At 39.2% G+C, this 27008-nt stretch overlaps 2 protein-coding genes across 6 annotated transcripts; one reads left to right on the top strand and one right to left on the bottom strand.

The window, feature by feature from the left end:
• The first annotated feature begins 663 nt into the window (after positions 1–663).
• LOC130908670 (neutral cholesterol ester hydrolase 1-like) lies at positions 664–26545 on the top strand. 5 transcript variants are annotated; one of them, XM_057824348.1, is made up of 11 exons: positions 664–788; positions 1025–1095; positions 4607–4729; positions 4796–4967; positions 5036–5160; positions 9252–9327; positions 9435–9494; positions 11779–12159; positions 12357–12472; positions 12541–16477; positions 19135–19280. In XM_057824348.1, exons 2-10 carry the CDS (start codon positions 1048–1050, stop codon positions 12673–12675), a joined length of 1236 nt encoding a protein of 411 aa, XP_057680331.1. In that variant the 5' UTR covers positions 664–788; positions 1025–1047; the 3' UTR covers positions 12676–16477; positions 19135–19280. The 5 variants fall into 5 exon arrangements, with proteins under 5 accessions (XP_057680331.1, XP_057680333.1, XP_057680330.1 ...); XM_057824350.1 differs by having other exon boundaries at positions 684–1095; positions 4594–4729; XM_057824347.1 differs by having other exon boundaries at positions 684–1095.
• On the bottom strand, positions 12790–17297 carry emc9 (ER membrane protein complex subunit 9). The gene is made up of 5 exons (XM_057824353.1): positions 16328–17297; positions 16180–16256; positions 16033–16102; positions 15879–15973; positions 12790–15817 (listed from the first exon to the last, which is right to left on the bottom strand). Exons 1-5 carry the CDS (start codon positions 16520–16522, stop codon positions 15637–15639), a joined length of 618 nt encoding a protein of 205 aa, XP_057680336.1. The 5' UTR covers positions 16523–17297; the 3' UTR covers positions 12790–15636.
• Positions 26546–27008: the final 463 nt, after the last annotated feature.

The following is a 27008-nucleotide window of genomic DNA, read 5'->3' on the forward strand; positions in this document are numbered from 1 at the left end:
CTTTTGAATTTGTTTTTTATTTGCGTGTATGACAATACGATTAATTGCAGGACTCTAATGCTGTCAATTGTGTTTAAAATTTTCAGTCATTGCCCAGCCCTAAAATTGTTTTACCTTTTTAGACTGCTCATGAAGTCACACTAAAGTTAAGTTCCCAAAGAAAAAAAATCAAGAATATATAAATAAAATACCGGTACTTTATCATCAGTCATTTAAAGAAATTCTATTGTACTGAATCACATTCAGTGAGACTCATTACATTTGTGTGTACATGGTTGATTTGATTGTTTACATGTTTTTGTGTTGTAGCAGGAGGGAAAGAATGCATAATGTTTTTGATGAAGTTGAATGGAAGCACCAAAAAATGCAAAACTATATTTGTTGTATTTGTGTTTTATCTATGCAGAGAACATATTAAAAATGAACATATTCATGTTTTTGTATGAATCCGTTGAAACTCATCTGCCACTGACGGCGTTCGACGTCCAATCCATTTCAAGTGGGAGGGTTGCCTCCCACTTAAAATAGATTGGACGTCTACTAGTTCGAAATTCATTTAAATTCACATCAGAACAATAATCTATCAGTGTTAATTTACATTTAAAAACATGTTTTTGTAATTTGTCGCCCTCTAGTGGCCAGCCTTTTTCTTATTCTCCTTAGTCACGTGGTTTATAGGAAGCTCAGCGAGCGACTTTAAGCGCGTTCCCGTCTGGACTTCGCCAAACGACAACGAGCGCGCGAGTTGGAAACACGAAACAAAAACTGGCGCTGCGTCGACCTTCGAGGTGAACTGAACTTGAACCCACTTCCCAATTCGCACTGCGAATATTGGAAAAACATTTTAGCCCGCTCCGGCTAAGTTAAATGCTCTTTTTCGACAAGCTAAATGATTGACTCTACGAGGAAGTGCAGTTTAAGGACAGTTGGATTTTGTAATATCTATTGACCAAGTCATTTTTTTTTTTTTTTTTTTTTTTTTTTTTTTGTGGTTTGTTTGGTGCCATTCTTCGCATTTCAATAGCTAGCTTGGGAGTTGTGAGCACCATGACGCGGAGAAGGACACGTAAACTTCGTGCATGGATTGTGGAACAGGTGTGTAAAACCTTATTACGACCACAGTATAATGAATAGAAATCATTATGTCATAAACGCAGCATATTTGTGGAATCGCTTATAATTTAGCTAATCACGGGTCTCTGTGTGCGAAGGGCATTTTTTTTTGTGGGAAGGCATTAATTTGACATAAGATTATTTGGACCAAAAAACATCTTTTGATACAAAAATAGTGATTTAATTCCTTTCTTACTGCTTGGAACTGAGTTGAAGTGAATTGGGAGCTTCATTTTGAAATAGTGTTCCTCGACAGTCGTTTTCTGACTGCCGTTGAAAAAAATGTTTTTTAAATGGCTGCTACTACATTTTTTAAAAAATATATATATATTTTTTTGCTTTATCAGAAGCCATTACTACAGAGGCGTATTGCTGCCACACCTTAAAAAATGTTTTAACATGTTATTACGTTATTATATGATATGTCAAAACCTGAAAATGTTAAAACGAGGTAATTATCACGTAAAAACGAGAAATAAGTAAAAATGTCAAATGCATGCAATACGCGCACACTTTAGGTCTGAGTGTACGCATACTGAGGCTGAATGATATTGGAAAAAAATGACATTGCAACTAGGAACGATTAAGATTTTTAATCGAGTTAATTAATCGTAATTGCAATTCAAACCATCTATAAAATAGGCCATATTTTTCTGTAAATTATTGTTGGAATGGAAAGATAAGACAAGATGGATATATACGTTCAACATACGGTACGTAAGTACTGTATTTGTTTATTTTAACAAATCAACAAGATGGCATTAACATTCTGTTAAAGCGATCCATGGATAGAAAGACTTGGAAGTTCTTAAAAGATAAATGTTAGTAGATGAGTTTTCACTTTTTTTTTTTACTTATTAATTGTGATGTTTGTACTTCAATGATCACGGTTTTACGGAAGTTTCACTTTTTTACATGATAATATAAAATAAGTATAATGTTTTTATAACCATCATGTAAAACATACTTTTTTTGAGTGGCAGCAATACGCTTCATTGCACATGCACATTGTATATTTGTTTTTGTTAAAAACATTAAGAAAAATGGGAAGCTTCATTTTGACAAAATTTGCGCTTTCTTCACTGCATTTAATTCTCGACAATTGTTTAGCTCACTGCCATTAGGAAAAAATAAAACTATTTTTAAACTCAATTTTTAAAACAAGTCCTCATAAAGCAACACCAACTTTTCATTATTATTATTTTTATTTTCCTATTTAGACAACCAACATGCCGGAACTGTTCATGGCACTTTATAAGCAGTTATTGCAATTTCCCTTTTGTTAAAAAAAAAAAAAACCAATCCAATGATGGGATGACCATTTTTTGCACGATGATATCATCCGATTAAAGCATTTAGAATACATTTTCGGCATCAGTTTTGTGCCAATATGTATGTTGGCCTAAAAGTTAATGTACAAGTCTGCTGCCTTTGTACATGGACTGGTCATAGCTTGCTTAGAATAACCTCTAGATGTCTCCAAACTAAGATGCTTGGGATTTGTTAAATGAACTTTTGAATTCATGGTGCACACATAAATGAAAAATAATGAATGAAATAAACTCATCATATATAACAACTTTATTACCAGAAAGAAATAGTCACTAAGAAGAGTAATAAGACACATAATTTATATTTGGGTTTCTTATTTTTCACAGAATGTTTCCTTGGAAAACCTTGAAGTTTTTATATTCATCGTTATTAAAGCATCCATTGGGGCATCACAATACAATTAGCCATAATGTGTTAAGTCCACGACCATAGATATCGGTATCAGATTTTTGGATTTAGTCAACATTGAGGTATTGGTTAAAAATTCTCGGGGGACAAAGTTTTTTAAACTTTTTTTTTGTTAAACTCATTCACCATCAGTGTTGTTAATAACGGCGTTACAATATAACGGCGTTACTAACGGCGATATTTTTTTCAGTAGTGGGTAATCTAATTAATTACTTTTCTCATCTTGGCAACGCCGTTACCGTTACTGAGGACTGAAAGGCATGCGTTACTATATTGATCGAAAAGTCTGAGGGAGACTGACTCACCGAGACGACAGAGAAGAGCAGGAGTAGGGAGGAGGCAAGAAAGTTGTGACGCCGAGCAAACGCGATGCTACGTAGCTCCAATAATACATGTTGTAGCCGATAGCCTGCAAACTACGCCCGCATGTTATGGTAGATATGGTAGACATGGTAGATATCACATTTACTTTACATAGATATAACTAGATGCAAAATGACAGACATGGCACTAAATGAGTTAGTAGACAGCCGCCATCTTAAAGCAGTAGACTTTTTAGGACGGCTCTGTTGTTAAGAACGGCAAGCCGTTAATGTGGATCCAAAACACAGACCAGGAGATCAGTAGAGTAAATGTTTGTATTTAATAAGTACGACAAAGGGAGCACGCTAACAAACGCGAGTTTAACAAGTACGACAAAGGGAGCACGCTAACAAACGCGAGTTTAACAAGTACGACAAAGGGAGCACGCTAACAAACGCGAGTTTAACAAGTACGACAAAGGGAGCACGCTAACAAACGCGAGTTTAACAAGTACAACAAAGGGAGCACGCTAACAAACGCGAGTTTAACAAGTACAACTAAGGGCACGCTAACAAACGCGAGTTTAACAAGTACAACTAAAAGCACGCTAGACTGCATGAATATAACAGTACAAGAATCTAACTACAAATTCCAAAAGAGCACTAAAGTAAAGCTAACCAAACCAGAATACGACCGTAGAACGTCGGGAAGCTGGAAGGATGACGATGAACACACAGGCGGTAAGCAAGGCAAATAGCAAGCAATAGTCCGACACTTGCAGATGGTGACAGGCTTCCTTAAATACTGAGCTTTCCTAATCAAGCACAGGTGTGTCGTGTTACCCCACCAATCTGGCTCAATCAGGTGCTGCATAAAGAAAAAAGAACTGAGAACACACACAAATATGACAGTTCTAGAGAACCTTCCTAGCGAACCTAAGTAACTTTTAATCTAAAATACTTCTAAATCGGCAAAATCTTGACTTGAATCTTATCTTTAATCGATGAAACAGTTTTAAAACTTTCATATGTCGAAAGTAGAGAGAAGGGAACTAATGCAGTAATGGGAGCAATTTTAACAACTTTTAACAGTTGATTCAGGGTAAAGGGTAAATTAGGGTAAAGAATTGGGCTCGGGCCAATTGTACCAAAAACCTTCACAAAAAACTTCCCATCGTGTGGCCAATGTTTTTTGAGGAAAAAAAAAAAAAGTAATTATCACCAATTACTTTGCAAAGTAACTAATTACTCTTACATTCAGGTAATTGAGTTACTAACGCAATTACTTTTTGGGTGAAGTAATTCGTAACTATAATTAATTACTTTTTTTCAGTAAGATTAACAACACTGTTCACCATTCATGACAATCTTCCCAGTTTAAACGTCTATCGTCGGCAATGGCAGTTGTTTATAAAACTGGCTGTTGCTTGAAATTTAGCACCTATTGACAGGTGAGCAGCGGTAAATACGCCGGTCTGACATGGGAGGACGAGTCCAAAACCATGTTCCGAATCCCATGGAAACACGCCGGGAAGCAGGACTTCCGGAAGGACGAGGACGCCGCCATCTTTAAGGTGGACTCCATTTATGAGTCATTCTGCGAATCATCTTGTAAAAATCTTTTATTGTTTGTTCTCCAGGCGTGGGCTGAATTCAAAGGCAAAATGGACGACAACAACCCGGCCGCTTGGAAGACGCGTTTACGCTGCGCCCTCAATAAGAGCTCAGAGTTCACCGAAGTTGTCGAGCGAGCACAGATGGACATCTCGGAACCGTACAAAGTTTACCGGCTCGTACCGCTTAACGAACAAAGTGAGAAATCTGCTTTCAGCAAAAGTTTATAAAAATTGTTCTGACGCCGTCGTATTGTTTCTACGTAGATGCAGAGACGTTTGACAGTAAACGTGGTAAGAAACGCGGCCGAAAGTGGAAACGCCGGAGCAGCGACGAGGAAGATGTCGTTCACGCCAAGGAGATCAAAACGGATGATGACGAGGTCGAGCCGGTGAGGCCAAAAAAAAAAAAAACTGTCAAATCTTTAGGGTTTTTTTGTCTTTTTTGCTTGTGTGTGTGTGCAGTTGCGGTGGGAACTTCTGGGTACTTCACGATATAATTTGCGATACAAGTCTCATGATATGGCAATACAACAGTTACCGATACATAGGTCAGGACAGCATTCTAGGATGTTCTACAAAACAACTAATAAACACAAAAACAAGCTATTTTCATCCTTTTGCTGTGAGTTTATCATTAGTAGACATCTAATCCATTTGAAGTGGGAGGGATGGCAGCGAATGAACAAACTCATTCATTCGTTCACATAGACACTACTGTAATGGCAGATGTTGCTCACAACTCGTTGTTTTTTAATAGTGACACCTAGGCATGTGCCGGTATGAGATTTTGACAATATGATAACCTTAAGCAAAAATACCACGCTATCACTGTATTAAAATTAGGGCTGCAGCTATCGATTATTTTAGTAGTCGATTAATCGATGAATTAGTTCGAATAATCGAGTAATCGGATAAGAAACATAAAAATTGATATACCTGAGCGGAGCCTCAAACGGTATAGAAAAATAAATAAATGAGGATCTGTGTAGAACAAAAGATCAATTGGCTAACTTACATAGCAAAAGTCTGCTAACTTAAATGCTATAAAATGCTAACGTTATCTTTTATTTATTCCTTTTTTACAGTGCTCTTAACAAATTTTTCGGACACATATTTCCACAAAAAACGGCTAAATATACCTCTAAACTAAATTATAAATGCATTAAAAAAAAAACATTAGTTCAAACAAATACCCAACTTACATTGGTCTTAACAGGGAGCAGCTGAATTCAGCCATTGAAATGAGGCGGACTAAAGGGCAGTGCATCCACAAAATCAATAAAACTGAATGCAAACACTTTTAAAACAAACCATTACAACAGCACTTTAATTAAACGAATAATCAAAGCATTAAAATTTAATTTGAATCTTATTTTCTAATTGAATACTCGAGTTAATCAATTAATCGTTGCAGCACTAATTGAAATATTAGCTCCAAAATGTGTGATTTTGAGATGTATGGGTTTAAAAATTTCATTGAACAGGATTTTAAAAAAAAAAAAAAAAAATCTCAACATATTTGCAAATTGGAACATCAACGTGAATATGTTAAAATACTGGGAAAAACTGAAATATTTTAAATAAAATTTCTCCCTCAGTCCAAGTTATGATGCAAGTAGGTGAGTATGTTCACCTTTTCTGGGTTAATATACCTCTACTATTATTAATATTAATGAGTTGAATATTAATGGAGAGTGACAGCAAGAGACAACGCGCGTGTGTTTGACTCGTATAATAATGTACACGTTATACTCACACACCCACTTTCTCTACCAACACAGAGTCCAAGTCGCCAGAGAGAAAAAATGTATCATGAAAATGGGGGAAGACTTTACAAATGTACTGTTTTAGTGAGGAAACGTTTGGCTTTTTTGGCATGCTAACAAGCCTCGTTAACAATCTTACGTCACGTTTTACCATCGCTAGACACACGAAAAACGATGGAGTGAACTCTCGCAACTGGTGGGAAACGTTCATGACTGCGTTTACTTACCTTAAATTTTGTGTAAAGTGGTGGCTGATGGTCACGTAAATGTGAAATCATGTTGGAGGTGTTGCCTTCATGTCGTCTGTCCTTCCTCTTCTAAGCCGCGGCCGTCTGTTTCTTTTTGGTAGCCAAAATACTTCCATACTAGACTAGATTTTTTTAGGGGGTTTTGAAAAAGCTCAGGTGTTGTTTCAACAGCAACAGCAGGGTCACCGATAGAGCAACAACTGGAGGGGGAGGGGTGAGCCAAAAAAGCGCACCAGTGTCCAAAACATTGCCTTTTTCAAAGAAACAAAGGAGGTTACACTGCTGTGTCCTGTCTCTTCAATGCCAAACTTGGCTGCACGTCGGCCGTGAATAAACACCTACGCTGTCACCAAGTTTTAATTTTCGAAGACGACAAGAGTAAGTCCATCTAACTAACAAACGTCATGTTTTATTGAAGTTGCTAAGCCTGTTGCAATTTGCAATGAGTCCATTCGTCGCAAGGTAAATAAAAATGGGCGATAATTTTCACGGCTGCGTTTTATCACGGCTGCGTTTTATTACCGCGTGCATGCATACATTTTTGCGTGCGTGTAGATGACATATGAGACTTGTTCATTTCACAGATGTTTATTGGTAATCAACACGCCGTAGAATTACAGTTCAGACGTACAAAAAAAGGAAACACATCTATATTAAACACTGTACGTTAGCATTGCTACATTGAGACAAATGGGGAAAAGAAGACAATCTACTTTAGCCTGCTAAAACATTGGCAGTCTTCTCCAAAACGCAAACTTGCGGTTCAAAGGTGACACTTCAAACATGAAAAATGGCTGGTTAACAGCATTTGTAAATGAAAAAAATGGGGGGGGGATTATTACTGACACCACAAGAAGTGCTTTTTTAACATTTTTAGTGCTGTTTAGCAAACGTATTTCCGGTGAACATTTAAAAAATAAAACCATGTCGTGTTCGTCATATAAATAACGATTTCTGGAGTTAATCCCACATACTTTAGAATTCAGATTCTACACTAAAAATACCTTTAAAATGACACCCTTTATGAAAAATCTGATTGGCAATGAATAATTATTATAATACTATTATTCATATATATATATATATATATATATATATATATATATATATATATATATATATATATATATATATATATAGTACTATACTATATTATTAATGCTAGTTATTTTTTAAGAATTGTTTGGAATCATGTTGGAAAGGCAAAGTCAGTGTTCTGAATTGGTTTACTTTACATTCCATTCTTTTGCACTTGTTAATGCTATCAACATTTGAACTCATTGTTTATTTGTGATTACTACTAATAATCTAATAATCGTAAAAATAGTCGGCTGACTAACCGGGAGAAAATTAGTTGCTTGGGACAGCCCTACATAAAAAAATAGCAAATACTGTGATATGACGGAAAATTTTAGTGGTTTTGAAACCATGACGTTTTCATACCACAGTAAATCTTGAAACCGGTAACCGGCACATGCCTAGTGACACCTTTTTAAAAGGTTAAGGACTCTAACCTCCTAGCCAGACCACCGGAATCGCGCCAGCCGAACCGCCAGACCTGCGCTGGCGCAGCTCCAACGGCCCGAGCCGGCGGGATCCCGGCAATCCGGCCAGAAGGCCAAACTCCACGCATTCACCTTAGTCTTAACCCCTTGTACTGACTCCATTTTGAAAGGTTAGGGCTCACTGAGAACAGGTTAACAATTTATTCAGGTCGACAGGAATCAAACAGAAAGGCGAAACAGACTCAGGCGAGGAAGCAAACTCGTTCCAAGGTCACCATATCAGAAGTCCACAAAAGGTTCCCGAGAAAAATGACAACGCTTAGTTAAACATTCAGTCTTTTGAAGGCTCTCGCGGGGCGGGCCGTGAGCAGGAAGAAGGGTGTGTTTGGGATTATTGTCTGTTTGTAGATTGGACAGCAGGATTCGGGAGTTACTGTTGTCCGGGCAACGAGGGTTATGGATTTTGCCACCTCAGTATCAAAGGGGCCCTTGGAGTCTTGTTAGTCGTGTTATCAGTTGGATATGGGGCGTTCCCCGGTGCTCCTTGGGTTTGGACAGACCGTCCCGCCATTTGTTCTGGACTGTCTGGGAGAACTGATTGCAAGAGATGGTGCGTCAATCTTGCTCATGACGCACACGTTGGGCTTCCGTGATAAGAAGGCGTCGTGTTTCTTTTATACCCTGTATTCTGCTTGTTTTCCTTAAACTATGGTATAAGTGCTATTTATTTTATATTGGGTGCCTTAGAGTAATTAAAACAGTAAATACGAGAAACAATACTATTCCCTGATTGATTATATTAAGAGTGTTAGAGTAATGCAAACAGTTAGTACCTTTTCTCATAGGCACCATCTAACTCCTTCAAAGGATATATCGATTGTTAGCTGGAGCATATTGATAACCTTTTGGGCTACAAAATATTGCGATATATCAGCTTTCTGATATATTGTCACACCCCTAGTGTGCGGAAGAAGTTGTGGCGACCCAAAATATCCTGCCGCAGCTGGTCCAGACGGACGACGATCTACAGTTAGCTCGTAAGTGTGGCTATTTTATTAAATGTATTATGTCCATTTATAAAAATTATGCTGAAAAAAAAACGAGTACGTTGTTGCTAAGATTTATTTTTATGCTTTTTCTGCAGCCTTAAGAGAAATTCGACTTGATGTGCGCATTGAGGAGAGTTGCACACCGCCTCCTGAAGGTAACGAATACTTTTCGGGTGAGCTATTACTGGAGAAAATTGGGCAGGGTCTAACACCAGAAAACTTGCAAAGCCTGGTGGTAGAGAAGCCCACCAGGCTTATAAAGCACAGAGGCAGCCCAAAAAAAAGAAGAAAAAGAATGCGGTAAACCGATAAATTTGTGTCAAAATTGCGAGGTAGATCCACAATAAGGACATCCACTAAGATGTAATTAATTAGATAAATGGTAAAGGAATATTTGAAATAGCAAATGATATTTATAATGTTGGCTTTATTAAAGGGAAATAATCGTAAATTGCTATTTTAAAATAGATTAAATAATAGTTGAAAAATAAATGAGATGAACGAAATAATAGCAGGGTAAATGATCGAATTTGAAAAGTTACGATAACACGGTGGACTAGAGAAGTACCATAAATCAGATCTAATATTATAAATAATGGAAAAATATCCAATTTAAATAAAATTCAAAAAGTGGTAGACATAAAATAAAATAATCAAATTAAAATGTCAAAAAGTATTGATGTTTGGAAAAATCAAGTAATAAAAATGCGCATTTTCAACTACATACTAATCATAATTTGATATGAATTAATTCACGGTAATAGTTATCGTTGTTTATTTCCCTATACAGTGGGGCAAAATCACATTGTTTGATTTTTAAAGAATTTATTTGCAAATCATGGTGGAAAATAAGTATTTGGTCAATATCAAAAGTTCATCTCAATACTTTGTTATGTTCCCTATGTTGGCAATAACGGAGGCCAAACGTTTTCTGTAACTCTTCACAAGCTTTTCACACACTTGCTTTTGTTTTGGCCCCTTCCATCATGCAGATCTCCTCTAGAGCAGTGATGTTTTAGGGCTGTCGTTGGGCAACACGGACTTTCAACTCCCTCCACAGATTTTCTATGGGGTTGAGATCTGGAGACTGGCTAGGCCACTCCAGGATCTTGAAATGCTTCTTACGAAGCCACTCCTTTGTTGCCCTGGCCGTGTGTTTAGGATCATTGTCATGCTGACGGAAGGATATTTTCACTCACAATCTCTCGATACAAGGCCCCATTCATTTTTCCTTTACACAGATCAGTCGTCCTGTTCCCTTTGCAGAAAAACAACCCCAAAGCATGATGTTTCCACCCCCATGCTTCACAGTGGGTATGGTGTACTTAGGATGCAATTCAGTATTATTTCTCCTCCAAACACGAGAACCTGTGTTTCTACCAAAAAGTTCTATTTTAGTTTCATCTGACCGTAACACATTCTCCCAGTCCTCTTCTGGATCATCCAAATGCTCGCTAGCGAACCGCAGACGGGCCTGGACGTGTACTTCAGCAGGGGGACACGTCTGGCAGTGCAGGATTTGAGTCCCTGGCGGCGCATTGTGTTACTGATAGTAGACTTTGTTGCTGTGCTCCCAGCTCTCTGTAGGTCATTCACTAAATCCCCCCATGTGGTTCTGGGATTTTTTGCTCACCGTTCTTGTTATCATTTTGACGCCACGGGGTGAGATCTTGCATGGAGCCCCAGATCGAAGGAGATTATCAGTGGTCTTGTATGTCTTCCATTTTCTAATAATTACTCCCACAGTTGATTTCTTTATACCAAGCGTTTTACCTATTGCAGATTCAGTCTTCCCAGCCTGGTGCAGGTCTACAGTTTTGTCTCTGGTGTCTTTCGACAGCTCTTTGGTCTTGGCCATAGTGGAGTTTGGAGTGTGACTGACTGACTGAGATTGTGGACAGGTGTCTTTTATACCGATAATGAGTTAAAACAGGTGCTATTAATACAGGTTACGATTGGAGCCTCGTTAGAAGAAGTTAGACCTGTGTGACAGCCAGAAATCTTGCTTGTTTATAGGTGACCAAATACTTATTTTCCACTCTAATTTGGAAAAAAAATCTTTAAAAATGAAACAATGTGATTTTTTTTTTTTTTTTTTTCTTCCACATTCTGTCTGTCATGGTTGAGGTTGACCCATGTTGACAATTACAGGCCTCGCTAATCTTTTCAAGTAGGAGAACTTGCACATTTGATGGTTGACTAAATACTTATTTTGCTCAGTTTTTAAAACTGACTTTTTCGGTGGTAAAAAAAATCGTATTGACGAGAAAAATGAATCCTGAAAATTACCAATTGACAATATTTTATTGACAAATTATTCATTTGAAATGAAAACAAAAAAACTCATTTGAAAAATTGCATTAAAAATGTCAGGAAATTTCCAAAAACCAGTGAAGATTGAAGAAAATATCCCCCCCAAAAAGTACATTTTTTGCGCAGACTCGGACTCGTTGTTGGTGTCTGTGCATTATTTGGGCCAGCAAGTGTTGACGTGTCTCATCCACGGTCCCAACGTGCGCATCCTGTACGCACCGTCGTCCTCACCTATGCCGCCCACGCCGGCCCCCGACGCCGTCTTCCCACGCATCTACCTCCCGCCGCCACCACCCTCCGAGGACGCCGAAAGGACTCTCCTCTTTCTGCTGCACTACATGGAGAAAGGTGTGGTGCTGACGTCCACTCCGCGGGGCGTCTACGGGAAACGCTTTTGCCAGGGCCGCGTCTTCTGGACGGGGCCGCACGTGGCCGATTCAGGCCTGCACAAGATGGAGAGAGACTCGGGGCCCGTCCTGCTGTTCAGCAAAGACGCCTTCAAGCAAGGTGAGTGTCCACTGTCAAATCTGTCTACCTTTTGTTGAGGAAACCGAAATTTTATAAATATTTCATTTCAGGAAAAAAACATGCAGTCGATTCACGTTTGCGGGCCAGACATACTCTTATGGCGGGCCACCAGTTTCACACCTGTTATATTTACAGACTATAGATTGAATTTAATTTTTGTTTTGTTTTTTACCCAGAACTTGAGAACTTCCGTGTAAATGGTGGCGAGCCGCCACAATGCAGCCTCACGCTTTGCTTCGGAGAAGAACTGAGCAGCTCTGAAGATCCGTCCAAAAAATTCATTATTGTCCTGGTACTCCAACCTCTCATTTCCTCAATTATCTGAAGAAATTCTGAGTCATTTCCTCCCTTTTTGGTCAGGTGACACTACCGTGGGCACAAGAGCAAGTGGAAAGCTCTCGCTCCATTTTAGATTCCTTTGACTTTCTCCAGTCTCCACCTGACGAAATCACGCTCAACCTAGTCGCCGTGCCGGCCGAGGAAGAGACGCCTTGAAGAGGTCACCGGAGGGCGGCGTCTTTCAAAAATGACACTGAAGTCACTTTTCATTTTAAAACAAAATTTGCACTTATCATTCAAGTTGAAAATCCGGTGACTGAAAAACGTTCACTACAATTGTATTTGAAACCATGAGTACATGAACAACAACACTGCATCTTCAAATTGAATTAGTATTGTCTGTTGAACAGGGGTGTGTAGACTTTTAATATCAATTATACCAGTCGCACATTTCGAATATAACTGTTTGAGAACAGGGAAAAGCATTTAGATGGAACTAGTGTTGCACTGTTACGGTATTAACTTGGCGTAATCGTTATCGGCGACTACAGAGAAATAAGATAGTGAGCTTAATGACAATCAGTGTTGACACTAACGGGTTATTGTAATCTGATTACTTTCATTTAGTAACGAGCAATTGAAATCTTTCATTTTTTCAAACGAGTAATCAGATTGGTTGTCTTAGTGTCTGTGTATAACTGTTTCATTTCCTCATAATGTATGTAGAATGAAGACTATTGTAGTCACGTATAAAGAGCATTTTGAATAGAAATTGTTAGGTTCCCATTACGCGTTCGTTGCCATGGTAACTGCTCACAGTTACGTCCTGTTTTGGAGTGGAGCGAGGGTGCACATTTGAGCAGAGTGCAGCCATCTGTTGAGACGTGCGAGGGAAATTTGATGTGTGTGCGTCCATGAATGGATGTATTTTTCTTTCATTCTGGAGGGTTCCAGCGATAGGTTGTGGCCGTTTCGTAGCTTTGCCGTTTCAACTACGGGCAGTCGGCGAGCACTGTTTACATCATATTCGCGTTGCCAGTGTTGTCACAGATTATTTGAGAAAGTAATTTAATTACTGATTACGCCTCAAAAAAGTAATCTAGTTACTTTACTGATACTTCAAAGTAACTAAGTTACTTTAAAAGTAATCTCTCAGTTACTTTTTACCCATTTTTCTCCCTTTGCCGCCTCAACATAAAAATGTCATCACATGTAATTGACTTTCCGATGATTGAATTTGAAGGAGTTTATCAGAATTTCGCGCTAGCTTAGCCACTCCGGAGCCCTGAAATTAACAAATATCTGACAAACTGCTTGGAATTTGTTGAAATCTACTCCACTGACCAATTAAACCCCGCTAACTCTTAAGTTTAAGCCTAATGTCAAAACTTCTGAATTTCGGGTTATGGTTAACAGCATATCTGTGCCAATGTAAAACAATGCAAACTGATGGCACAATAATCAACAACACACAAGTGGATTGTACAGTGCAATAAACACAAAGGTGTTGGCGGGCGCAGATGCGCGTGCAGCCGTGCACATTAACAACCCGGAAGTACTCCTCTCAACACACGCGCGGTCAATTTGGCCACAAAACGTGGCGGCAACTAAGCACTTTACACTCAATCGGACTTACAACACATCCCACAGGTGCTAAACGAACAATCACCTCACGGCATAAAAGTACAACATGCATATGGTTTAAACAAAGCTTGCCAACTTGGAGCGATGACTGCTCGTTGTTGCTACGGCAAAGCTACGAAACGGCCGCGCATGTAGGGGGTCCAACCTTTTGCTGATACCCTCAAGAATGAAGGAAAAATACCTTCATTAATTGATATCCACAGATCAACATTCCCTCACAACGTCTCAACACTCGGCGCGAATGTCCACCCGCCTCAGTCCCACAACACGTAAAGCGAGACCAAAACAGGAAATAGTTAAGAGGTTGTCATGGAAACTCATACCGGGAACCTTTTACTTAAGCATTTTCTATTCAAAATGCTCTTCGTACATGACTACAATATTCTTCATTCTACATACGTTATGAGGCAATGAAAAAAATTGTAAAACAGAGACACTAAGGAAACTAACTTTAATCAGATTACTGGTGTAGAAAAATGAACGCGTTAGATTACTCGTTACTGAAAAAAATAATCAGATTACAGTAACGCATTACTAACTAACGCGTTACTGACAACACTGCGCGTTGCACATTTATGCCGTTAGTTGTGGGATGTGTTGTAAGTCCGATTGAGTGTAACATGCTTAGTTGCCATGTTTTGTGGCCAAATTGGCCGCGCCCGCCCCACCTTTGTGTTTATTGCACTATGCAATTCATTTGTATGTTGTTGATCCTTGCGCAGTCAATTTGCATTGCTTTACATTGGCACTGATATGCTGTCAACCCAAACCCATAAATCCTAACCCCAAATTCAGAATTTTTTACGTTAGGTTTAATCTTTGAATTAGCGGGGTTCCATTAGTCGGTTGAGTTGATTTCAACAAATTCCATGAAGTTTGTCAGTTATTTGTTAGTTTCCAGGCTACGGAGTGGCTAAGCTAGCACAAGTCAACGGTGGTTGAAATCAACTCCAACTAATTAAACCCCCGCTAACTCGATGATTAAGCCTTATGTGAAAAATTCTGATCGTCCCCTTTAAAATCAATTATCGGAAAGTCAATTACATGCGATGACATTTTTTCTGTTATTATGTTGAGGCAGCAAAGGGAGAAAAATTGGTAAAAAGTAACATTAATTAATTTTAAAGTAACTTAAATTGATAATCAGTGAAGTAAATGGATTACTTTTTCAAGTAATCTGTGACAACACTGATGGCAATGCATTGACTTTAATGGGAATATTGCCCCTACCAATATGGCCGTCTTAAGGCCATGTTTGTAGGGGCGATGAAAGTTCTTTTCAAAAAATCTGTCGGAATCAGTGCAACGCTAGCTGTAACCAACATTAGAAGTGTAAACACAACCGTAAATATCACAAGTGTTAACTCGTTTACTGCCATTGACAGCAATAGATGTCAATGCCATTCAATTAAATGTTACTTGGTAGCGTACGTACTACATTTCATCCATATTTATGTTGTGTAACTGGAACAAAAGAAAAAAAACTTTCTCAACTCAAACTCAAGTCTTTTTAGTCTTTTTTTTTTTCTTCTATTAGATGTTCCCGTTAGCTGGCGACGCTAGCTCGGCGATCTTAGCGTTGAGCTTCTGATTGGTCCAGTCTCTAGTGATGTCATCCAGGTGGCTGTCGAAATCCACCAAGAGGGATTGGTCGCCTGACTCCAGCATCTGGCTGGCAATGGCGCGGGTCTCCTCCCATTGCCTTAGCATGATTCTAATGGCAGAAAAATTGTCAAGTTTGGGTAACTTCCACGGAAACGCGAATTGCGTCTTACGTGTGCTTGTCTTTGAGCGTCCATCTTGAGTCTTTGCGCTCATACATCACGATGGGAGGGACCCGATAGTCTGGGGACATTTTGCTCCCGTCCAGCTGAAAACAAACATATTTTAATTGAATACAAATATTTTTGTTTACATGTTCATACGAACCATGAGAAGAACTGCGCCATCAAACTGCTCGGCAATCTTATCGGCAATTTTCAGGGCTCCTTGCGTGGGGCTGCGAAAAAGGTCCAAAGAAAATTTCTGTAGTTGAACCACAACTGTTTCGTGATGAACTCGTAACTCAAATTTCACCTGCTATCTGACACGCAGGCGTTAGATTGATAGTATCCCACAATCCTTTGCTGCGTCTGCGAACACCACACGTCAACCTGGAACAATTTTTTACAATGAGTACAAAAACAGACCTGTCATTTCTGGCTAAGAATGAACTGTGTCTCACCTGTGTAAGGGCCAGTTGGGTAACAGGTGCCAAGGACAGGTGAGAGTGCAGCAGAGGCACGCAGTCAGTCACGCAAACGGCGCCCCCTGTTGAAGTGGAGGACAACAGCAGCCCGTTGACGCTGCAGCGGGGGAATAGGCAAGCGTGCAGGTACATTTTGACGTACGCACGGCACGACAGTTCCACCTCGCCCATGACGACGCGAGCACTGACAGTCGGTTTTTAAATAGTTCACTGCTCCTAACGTAGATGGACGTCGAGGCTATAAGCTCCCCAAAAACGGCTGACCGTTTGCTACGTTAGAATGTATTAGAATTAGCATCTATGCTAAACTCAACAGATGATGCAGGCTTTCGTCGAGTGAATATAAATTTACAGGAGACTGAAAAAAAACGTCAGCCTTGCCTGGAAAAGTCAACTGCTTTCCGAAACGCTCTGTTATCTTCGATATCTGAACCAAGAGCGAAAAAGCTATCGAGTCTTTATTGACAGCTACTACATTCAACTGAGTGGCACTGGCTAATGCTAAAGGTTCGTCTCGTTGCCAAGTGAAGTCATTGGCCAACGGATTCGTTTCCTCTTATCTGATTGGAGGAGAATGACAGTCGTATGTGTTTTTTTTCCGGGTTGACTGGTCTTTCACATTTCACTGGCTAAGGTCATGATGTCTTCTCACCTGATTGGAGGTAATGATTGGCAATCAATTTTCTTTTTGTGAAAAGCGGCTATAATTAAACGACAACGTAAAAGTTAGATATGATGTAACATTAAACATGCAATTGTTATGTTCGATAGAGAAATGTTCCAAAGGGGAATTAAGTTCCTTTTGTGACTCAATATATACAGGACTACATTTCCCGAGTCCAACGTCTTTATGTAAATCCTACTTAACCTCCGCAAGCAGATTTTCAAAATAAGATCGTGTTCATTTTATTCCAACGCTCCCGTGCGCAGCCGATGGATGTTAGCAGCAAGCGCAACCTTTATTTTGAAATCGGGGTTATTACCCGGCGTTTGGGGGCCGCCTCCACCAACCTGAGACCCGGGGAGGGAACTCGAGACCCGGGCGGGGAGGGTGTTCGCGAGCGCGCCGGGGCTCCAGGCCGGTATACAGCCGAGCGATGAAGCTCCGTTACGCCGGAGCCGTGCTGCTGTCGGCGGCCGCCTACTACGTGTACTTGCCGCTGCCGGCCGGAGTGAGCGAGCCGTGGAAGCTGATGCTGCTTGACGCCCTCTTCCGGGGATTCATGCGTGCGGTGAGCCCTGACAGAACAGCTGGACTGGGGGAGGGTTTCGGGAGGGTGTTTACTGCTTGTTATTATTTGCCATGTGGGTAAAGAATAACATAATTAATTGTAAGAACTGTGCTTATTTTATTGAATAAACTGGTCGTTATTTGTATAGCAAATGAACAATCGAACAATGTTTTTTTGTGACAATTAGAAAAACAATGAAATTAACAATTATAAAGAGGGAGAGGCTAAAAATGTCAATTCTATGTATATTTCTAAATACAATTTGCGTAGGATTAAAGCATGGAGAAAAGTAAATTCCTAGTTCAAATGGTGGGAGAGCTGGCTGACACCCTCCTAATTTAAAAGAATTGGACATCCACTAGTGATAAACATTTCGATTAATAGAAGTACAGACGTGATAATTACTTGTGTTGCACCAATACTAGTATCTGTACCGATACGGCACGAAAATGACGTCATCGGTATCGGCTAGTACTGATGCCGCATTTGAGAAAGGTGGGAAGTCGGAATTATCCCACTCGGATGGTACCAGTTGCGACCTCAGAGCGTTCCAAGCGAATGTAGACAGCAAAATCGTGACATTTGTTTTTTTATTTAGGCCATCAAAAGACATTTTGACCTCCAGCCAACCTGACTTCTTATAAGCGATCAAATAAATATATATATTTTTTGAATAATTTGCTGTATTTCTATAAATAAAGGAATATCTTTTGTACAAACCATCGGATAATTTAATGCAAAGAGATATTCTCACGCAGACTCAGTAAAAATCACATATTGTTACGGGTAGTTGTGTTGAATAAATAAATCAATTTAATAATAAATAGATAGAGAATATATTTTTATAATCATGTAATTTTTTTTTTTTTTTTACCATTGACGGTCTGCTTTCCGACAGGCAACGCCATTTTCCGATTGACGTCAGATTGAAGAAACTCGTGAAGTCGGGATACTTTTTATCTCAGACTTCGCAACTAGGACATCCCAGTTTGAGTGGTGTTCCAATGATATTTTTCATAAGAAATAACGTGCCAAGATTTAGTTTTCATTTGCTGGTTGCTCTAGCCAAAATGGCTGCCACCTAAGCACGCCGTAAGAAATAGGAGCTCTTGTCGATGATATATTTATTAAATCATATTTTTAAAGAAGTTTTAAAATATATATATATATCGGTTAGGTATCGGCATTGACCGATACCACACAGTATTGGTCGGAATCGGTATTGAGGGCCTAAAAACTGTATCGGTGCAGCACTACTAAATAACTGATGTGTATTTAAAATATGCTAATCTTTCATGATTATGTAGTATTGTTTTAATATCGGTATTTTCAAAAACTGTTCTCATGTGCTGTTTCAAAGGCTACTACAGTACGTAGTTAGCATTAACACAGAAAAAAACTGTTTGTTGCAAGCTGTGACCTTTAACCCGCCATTGCGTAACTGGGAAAAAACTGACTTGTTCTACTTGCTCCCACACCCTATAGCTTTCAGTAGTTTTCCCACAATGCACCTCGATGTAACCCCAGGGCCATTGTGCCGTGTGCCCTCAGGGCGACGCAGCCCAGGCGCTAGGCGTGTGTCACCGGGCGCACCTGCTCAACAAGGTGGTGTCGTGGGTGGAGACTATCGAGGCCCGATCTAGCGCAACCGTGCAGGTTAGCGACGGGGAGCTAGGGGGCGTCCCTGCTAGGATCTTCCAGTCCAGAGGGGACCGGAAACCCAAGAGGGGTGTCGTCTACTTCCATGGTGGGGGTTGGTCCCTCGGCACTGGACGTAAGTACACCATTTTTATTCACCCAGTAAAAAGACGTAATTATTGTTAATTCTGTAACAAAATTGACGGCAATAGACAGCCATTTTGGTACTTTAAACTTGTATTTTAAAACGAATGTTGTTGCTCTTTTATCGTGAAACTTGGTACATTTTAATATGAAATTAATTGAGTTTTACCCTGAAAAGTATCACGTTTTAATGTGAAAGTTTTCGCTTGTTAATGGGAAACGTGTGATGTTTCAGTGCCATTGACGGCAACAGAAGTCCAAAATGGATTGGGTGTCTATTGCTGTCAATGGCAGCCAAAGAGTTAAGAAAAAAATCGTAGACGATCAATGTTTGGAGAAGTCATCGATGGATAAACAATGGCGTTTCCTGTTCATGACAGCAGAGGGCGGTGTTGGCCATTAAACAATTACCTAGTAAAATGAAAGTAGTGAATAATCAGCATCACTGGTGAGTGTGATGCATTGTTATGGCATTTTTGCATCATATTAGTATATAAATATTGAGTATGACCTTCTCTTAAATGATTATATTGCGGTTTTTTTTGCCATATTTATAGGTTGAATAACTGCAATGTCATGTGATATTGGTGTTATAAAATGTGGAAAATTCCACAGAAGTTATGAATGAAATTAAGTGACTCCTCTTCCTCCTCAGGAATGCGATCGTATGACCTTTTGTGCCGCAAGATGGCGGAGGATTTAGACGCTGTTGTCATATCTGTTGAGTAAGTAAGAAAAATGTACAAATATGCCTAAGCGGAGTTTGAGGAGGGCCAGACCCCCCTGGTGGCCAAAAAGTGTCATTGCATGTAATTGACTTTCCTATATATGATTTTAAAATTAAACATTTTCCAGTAAAATATTGTCTATACAAGTTGCATGGAAATAAAATAAACCACAAAATAAATGAAATGAACAAAAAAAGATTTTAAAAGAATTTTATTTTGAAAAAGTTATAATGGGTTAAAATTATTTCTCGAACAGATCATGTGACTGGGACCTTAGACGGTCATTTGCTTTGCTTAGCCAAAACCCCCCGAGGACCGAAGAGGCAAGATATACGTCATTTTTTTCAAACCTAAGCTTTCAAAAGCGACAACAACTACTGAGCAAGAACCAATGATTGAAATTGTGGACTATTGAACGCTAGAGACCACCGTCGAAATAGAGAACGGGGTTTCAATTGCCCAACTGAAGACACTAATTGTACAACAGAGCCACCACCGGTTTCTTGCCAATGTAGTTACCCCCGTCAAAAATTGTGTCCCCTGGCCGCGGGAGCGCACCCACACACATTAGTTATGAGTTATGTCGACTTAAACAATTAATTGAAGCCAGAAAAGAACCACACTTATATATTTTGAACAGTGACGTTAATTAAACTGGAGAAACTCCATACACGACTTGAATTACAGTAATAACAGTTATAGGTTATCATACGAGTAAAACAATGAAACATTGCCTATTTTTACATTCAGTACGTATGTTATGTTATATGACAGAAAAAAACTTCTTCTTTTTTTAAATTTTTTTTTTAATGGATGGGCCATGTTTTAAAACCCTTGTAGATAACTACCTCACCATAACACGGAAATCAGTGCAGCGCAATGGCTCCTCCCAGGGGATACAATTTTTGACAGGGGTAACTACATTGGCACGACACCGGTGGGCGTACCATATTCAATGGATGTCGATCTTGGCGAAAAGGATAGCCTAAGCAGCCTGATTTGGAATTCCCCTCAAGAATGATGGGAAACAAAAAACACCCATTATTATATATATAATTGTAAGTTAATTTTATTGTTGACACTGCGTTTTGGGGTCATCAACATGTTGTGCCCCCCTCCCCCGCCCCAAAAGTCAAACTCCGCCTATGCAAATATGTAAATAAAACAACTGGTTTATGTAGCAGGATAATTAAGTGATACTTTCTATGACCACTAGGGGAAGCTCACTCCTTGAAAATGTTGAACGTATGGCATCACTATTTTCTTTTTTGGTCGTAGCTACCGTCTGGCTCCAGAGGCGTTGTTCCCGGATCAGTACCACGACGCGCTGGCGGCGTCGCGGGCGTTTTTGTCCGAGGATGTTGCGGAGCGTTACGGGTTGGATCGGGATCGCCTATGCGTGTCGGGAGATAGCTCAGGGGGGAACCTGGCGGCGGCCGTAGCGCAGGAGGTGAATTAAAGTTCATCGTAGTTGTTTGAAAAATATTCTACGGAACCTTCAATAGATAATATATATATATATATATATATATATATATGTGTGTGTGTATACTATATCTATTAGAGAGGTCCGATCACATCATTTTCAAAGTATTGGAATCGGCAAAAAAATATCGGCCATGCCTTTTTTAAATTTTTTTTTAATTAAATCGTTTTCTAATTCTATTTAACGTTACAGACATAATATGTTACACTTATCCAGAGTCTTTAGTTTAGGCTTAATTAAAGAAAGGTTATCAAATTTCTCCCAATCACGGCGATTCTTAATTTTTTAAAAAATGTATCACGTTAAAATATGTAATGTAATTAATGCATGCGCTGCACGATCCACTTACGCACTGTCGTGCTCCATCTGTTATGGCGCTGTTCTGCCTATATAGAGAGCTAAAAGGCAGAGTAAAATGAGTAGAGTGGCTTTTTGCAGCTTTTGGAACTGTAAATTAATTGGCTAAAGCCCTACTATTCCTCTCCCGTTTTCTGAGCACCCTAAGTTATATTCTATCGCAGAGAAGATATATGAATTGGTAGCACTACGCACAGTCGTGGTTTCACTTGTCATGGTTCCACTTCCCATCATGCATTGGGCATGGCCTTCAGTATAGTTTACTGAAAGCTCAACAAATACACTAGATGGCAATATTTAGTCACAATATACAAAGTCACAAGTCTTTCTATCCGTGGATCCCTCTCACAGAAAGAATGTTAATAATGTAAATGCCATCTTGAGGATTTATTGTCATAATAAACAAATACAGTACTTATGTACTGTATGTTGAATGTATATATTCGTCCGAGTTTTATTCATTTTTTTCTTAATGCATTGCCAAAATGTATATGATCGGGGAAAATTATCGGGAATGATTGGAATTGAATCGGGAGCAAAAAAAAGCAATCAGATCGGGAAATATCGGGATCGGCAGATACTCAAACTAAAACGTTCGGATCGGGAACAAAAAAACATGATCGGAACAACCCTAATATCTATAGTCTATGTTTCTATGTGTCTACGCAGCTGGGCTCCGACGCCAACCTGACGGCTCGCTTCAAGGCCCAAGCGTTGATCTACCCAGTTCTGCAAGCTCTCGACTTCCACACGCCGTCTTACCAGCAGAACCAGGCGGTGCCCATCCTCTTCCGACCTGTCATGGCCCAATTCTGGCTGCTTTACCTTGGTGCTGACCCATCTCTGGAGTTGGCGCTTTTAGCTAACAACCAAAGCGCGTTGGACCAAGCCGCCTACAGCGCGGCCGCGCGATCCCGACTAAATTGGACTGCCCTTCTGCCGGCCGAACGCAAGAAGAACTTTCGGCCGGCGGTGGTGAAAACGGGCATGCTGGGTCTGCTGGAACGGGCGCCGGCGCTGCTGGACGTCAGGGCTGCGCCTCTGCTCGCCGAGCCGGACGTTTTGGCAAAGACTCCTGAAGCTTATGTACTGACGTGCGAGTTCGACGTGCTGCGAGACGACGGACTGATGTATGCGCAAAGGCTGCGCGATGTAGGCGTCCGGGTCACTTCTGACCACTACGAGGATGGTTTCCACGGGTGCTTATCTTTTGCGTACTTACCCGTCATGTCCAGCGTGGGCCGCCGTGCCATCGACAATTACATCAGATGGCTGGACCGGACTCTCTGAGGAAAGTGTTATGACCTTTGACCTGTTCACCACAACGTTGTCGCACATATTTCCAGGTGGCTAAAATTTAAGCGGTCTCTTACACTGTATTTTAATTGTCCAAGTTTGCAGTTCCACTGTATTATTTTTTTGTTATTTACGTTTTACTACTGTACATTCCGTTCATTTATGTCGGGTGCAGTTCCATGATTGACCACTAAGTGGCGGCAGAGGATTTACACTTACACTGAATTTAATTTAAAAAAGAAAACTACCAATAGTTTACCGTAGTTTTTATTTTTAATATCTTAATCTGCTTCAATCCTGATTTTTACAGCAACCCAAAACATTGTATGTTGTTTTATTCTATAGTGAACATTTTTAGACGTTAATATTATGTATATTGTCAGGTGTTTAGAGAAACGGGTTTTTTGTTTCATCTGTTAGCTTAATTTGTTTGTTTTGCTAACGGCTCGTAAATGTTAAACCTGTGTTTTTACACCACAGCAGAATAGAAAATACATTTTGGGGCATAATTATTTATTATATTTATACATGATAAGATAGTTTTAAGGATGACTTCTTTAATAATGTAGAACTGTTAACGCTTCATAGTTTTTTGCTAACATTAATTGAATGTCACAATCCACTTCAAACCTGCTGTTTTTACACCAAAAGTAAGTAGTACTATAATCATATTTAAATCATATAAATATAATATTTATAAACATATTTTTATATCAGCAGGAAATCTGGCTTTGTGTCATCAGTTCCCCATATTTTTTGTTGAAGATTACAGACAATCACAACTATCTACAATGCTCCTTTTCAACGTTCCAGAAAGCAACTATGGTAGGTTATTTTATAACGTACTTTTTTGGGGAACGATATTCGATATTTTAAGATAATAAGTTCGTCAAAGGGATCCACGGATAGAAAGTCTTGTAGTTCTTAAAAGATAAATGTTATTATGAGTTAAAATAATGCTGTCTATGCTAGCCAATAAGTGTTCGCTTATTAGTGCTTTAATCCAATCAAAAAACTAAATTAAAACTCAGTCATTTAAAATGTTCGTTTATTCGCTCCCAACCCTCCCACTTCAATTGGACTGGACTAGGGCTGCAGCTATTGATTATTTTAAGTAGTCGATTAATCGATGAACTAATTAGTTCAAATAATCGAGTAATCGGATAAGGAACATAAAAAATTAAAATACCTGAGCTTAACCTCAAACAGTATAAAAAAATAAATACCATAAATGAGGCTCTATGTACAACAAAAGAACAATTGGCAAACTTACATAGCAAAAGTCCGCTAGCTTAAATGCTGTAAAATGCTAACTTTTTTTTTTTTTTACAGTGCTCTTAACAAATGGTTCACACCCATATTCCCACGAAAAAAACGGCTAAATATACCTATAAATTACGAATGCATAAAAAAACTGGCTCAAACAAAAACTTAGCCTTTGTTGGTCTGAACAGGGAGCAGCTGGATTAAGCCGTGTGAAATGAGGCAGACTAGAGGGCAGTGTATCCACCCAAATCAATAAATCTAAATGCAAACACTTTCAAAACAAACCATTACAACGCCACTTTAATTAAACGAATACTCGAAGCAGCAAAATTTAATTTGAATCTTTTTTTCCTAATCGAATACTCAAGTTAATCGATTAATCGTTGCAGCACTAGACTGGCCCTCTACGAGTAACATTTAGATGAACAAAATCATGTAAAAAGTGATGAGTTCCTTTTTCAAGTGCGTGATTTGGCCTGAGAATTTTTTTCCCTTATAATTAATTAAAGGTTTTTATAAAAATTTATAATTATTTATGGAATTTTATCATTTTAATTTCTTTTTGGTTTTTCGGGAATTTTATGTGTTTTTGTTTTTTGAATGTCTTAGAATTTTAGATAAGAATTAAAGAATATATTTTGATAAAATTGTAATTTAAAAAGTCATGAATATTTCAAGGGAACCACAGATAGAGACGTGTAGTTCTTAAAAGATAAAAGTTATTATGAGTTAAAATAATTTGGTATTGAAACCCCTCCTGATGTTTTCGTTTTTATACAATTTATAAAATTAGTTCAACTAGTAGGTCGCCATTGTTTTTAACGTCACAGGGCGGTGACGTCACATGACAACGCTGCCAGGCTTCCAGAGTATGATTCTAGCGACATAAACGTCATCTGTTCAACCCTTTCAATTTGAACCCGAACAGAGGTAGGTAGAGTAGCCAAAAATTTTTACTCAAGTAAGAGTAGTGTGACTTCAAAATAATATCAATCAAGTAAGAGTAAAAGTGGTCATCTAAAAAATGTACTCAAGTAAAAAAAGTATTTGGTGAAAAGAATACTCAAGTAATGAGTAACATTGTGACTAACTTCTTACAATGTCAGATTTTAAAAAAGTAATTGTAGATTTTTTATATAACCAGTTACATAACCACATTAAGCCAAAGAAATTCAAAAAACAAAACACTGAATTCTGGCACGAGAAAAAAAATCTGCAGAACTGAAGCATAATTCGTCCAAAGAGCATGAGTGCCCGCTAATGGAGAAAATACATCCTAGTTTGAAAAGCGAATTGTTCCTTCATAGTTCCTATTATGAAATTAAAAGTATCATACCTCCGGCGTGAACATAGAACGGCAAGCTTGAGTCTGATTGGTATAATGGAGTCATGTGATTATTGTTGCAACGTCTCATTGATGGTAGAACTACTGTTGGCATGGCTGGGGAAAAAAAGTAAAATCTAAGGTTTGGAATAAAGACAAAACAACTAATGTAGCCAAAGTAGCGAGTAAAGGCTGAGTTATGCTTCTGCGACAGACCTGCGCCGTCAAGGAACACCCGATTAAGATCATCCGCCTCAGTTCCTTCACAATTTTCTGACTTTGCGTCGCGTCAACGCATGGTGACGTGACGGAAATGGACTGTGATTGGTCTGCTCAGACTTGTTCCCGGTTCAGCGTGAAATCACCTCAATTTTCAAACATTGTTTTGCTACACGCAAAAATGGACCAAGCCGACGGGAGTATCATCAAAGAGCAAGTATGATAACTTCTACAATGTCTTGTCAAGACATTATAAAGATTGCCAAATGGCAAGGTCAGCGATTGCATAAAAAAATGGAAGAACTACTGAGACAAGTATGTGTGTGTTCGGAAGCGAATGGCCACCCAAAGTGGTGACTCAGCCGCCCAAAAACTGCCAGCTTTTTATCACTTTGTCATATTTTTTGTTGGTGCACTTCATCATTTATTGTGTACATGTGTTTGCTGTGAGTCTGTGACTTGTTTACATTTGACACTTCAAGTATATGAGGAATAAAGCACAGGTTTGGAGTCAAAAGAGTTGTTTTGATGTTTAATTTTCAACAATAGACAGTTCACACTCGATACATCATCACTGATTGAGAGTGCTTTCCGCAATGCTCTGCAGACCTCGGACAAAACGTTGGACGCAGTGCTCGATGCATGTTTGAAACTAGCCGCCACAGCTTGCTGGTTTCCACCCGAGGCTAGAAGTCTCTGTGCGGCATCAAAAGTCGGACTGACCGCCTCCGAAACCGTCTTCTGCGTCACCTCAACATTTGTATGATCAACGTTTGTTCAATGTTGATGAGCTGAAGATCCACATTCAAGCGTTCCATCTTGCATTGTTTAATTTTTTTCTCCATTAAACTAAAGGAAGTTTAGGAGTGTCCCCCAAAACCATACCAACACAACGCCACACCCCTCTAGTGGCTTGGCGGTGAATTACAGAGTAACGCGTTACCTTACCGCAGAACTTTCGAATGCT

This window comes from Corythoichthys intestinalis, chromosome 20 (assembly GCF_030265065.1).
Source record: "Corythoichthys intestinalis isolate RoL2023-P3 chromosome 20, ASM3026506v1, whole genome shotgun sequence".
Taxonomy (NCBI): Eukaryota; Metazoa; Chordata; class Actinopteri; order Syngnathiformes; family Syngnathidae; genus Corythoichthys; species Corythoichthys intestinalis.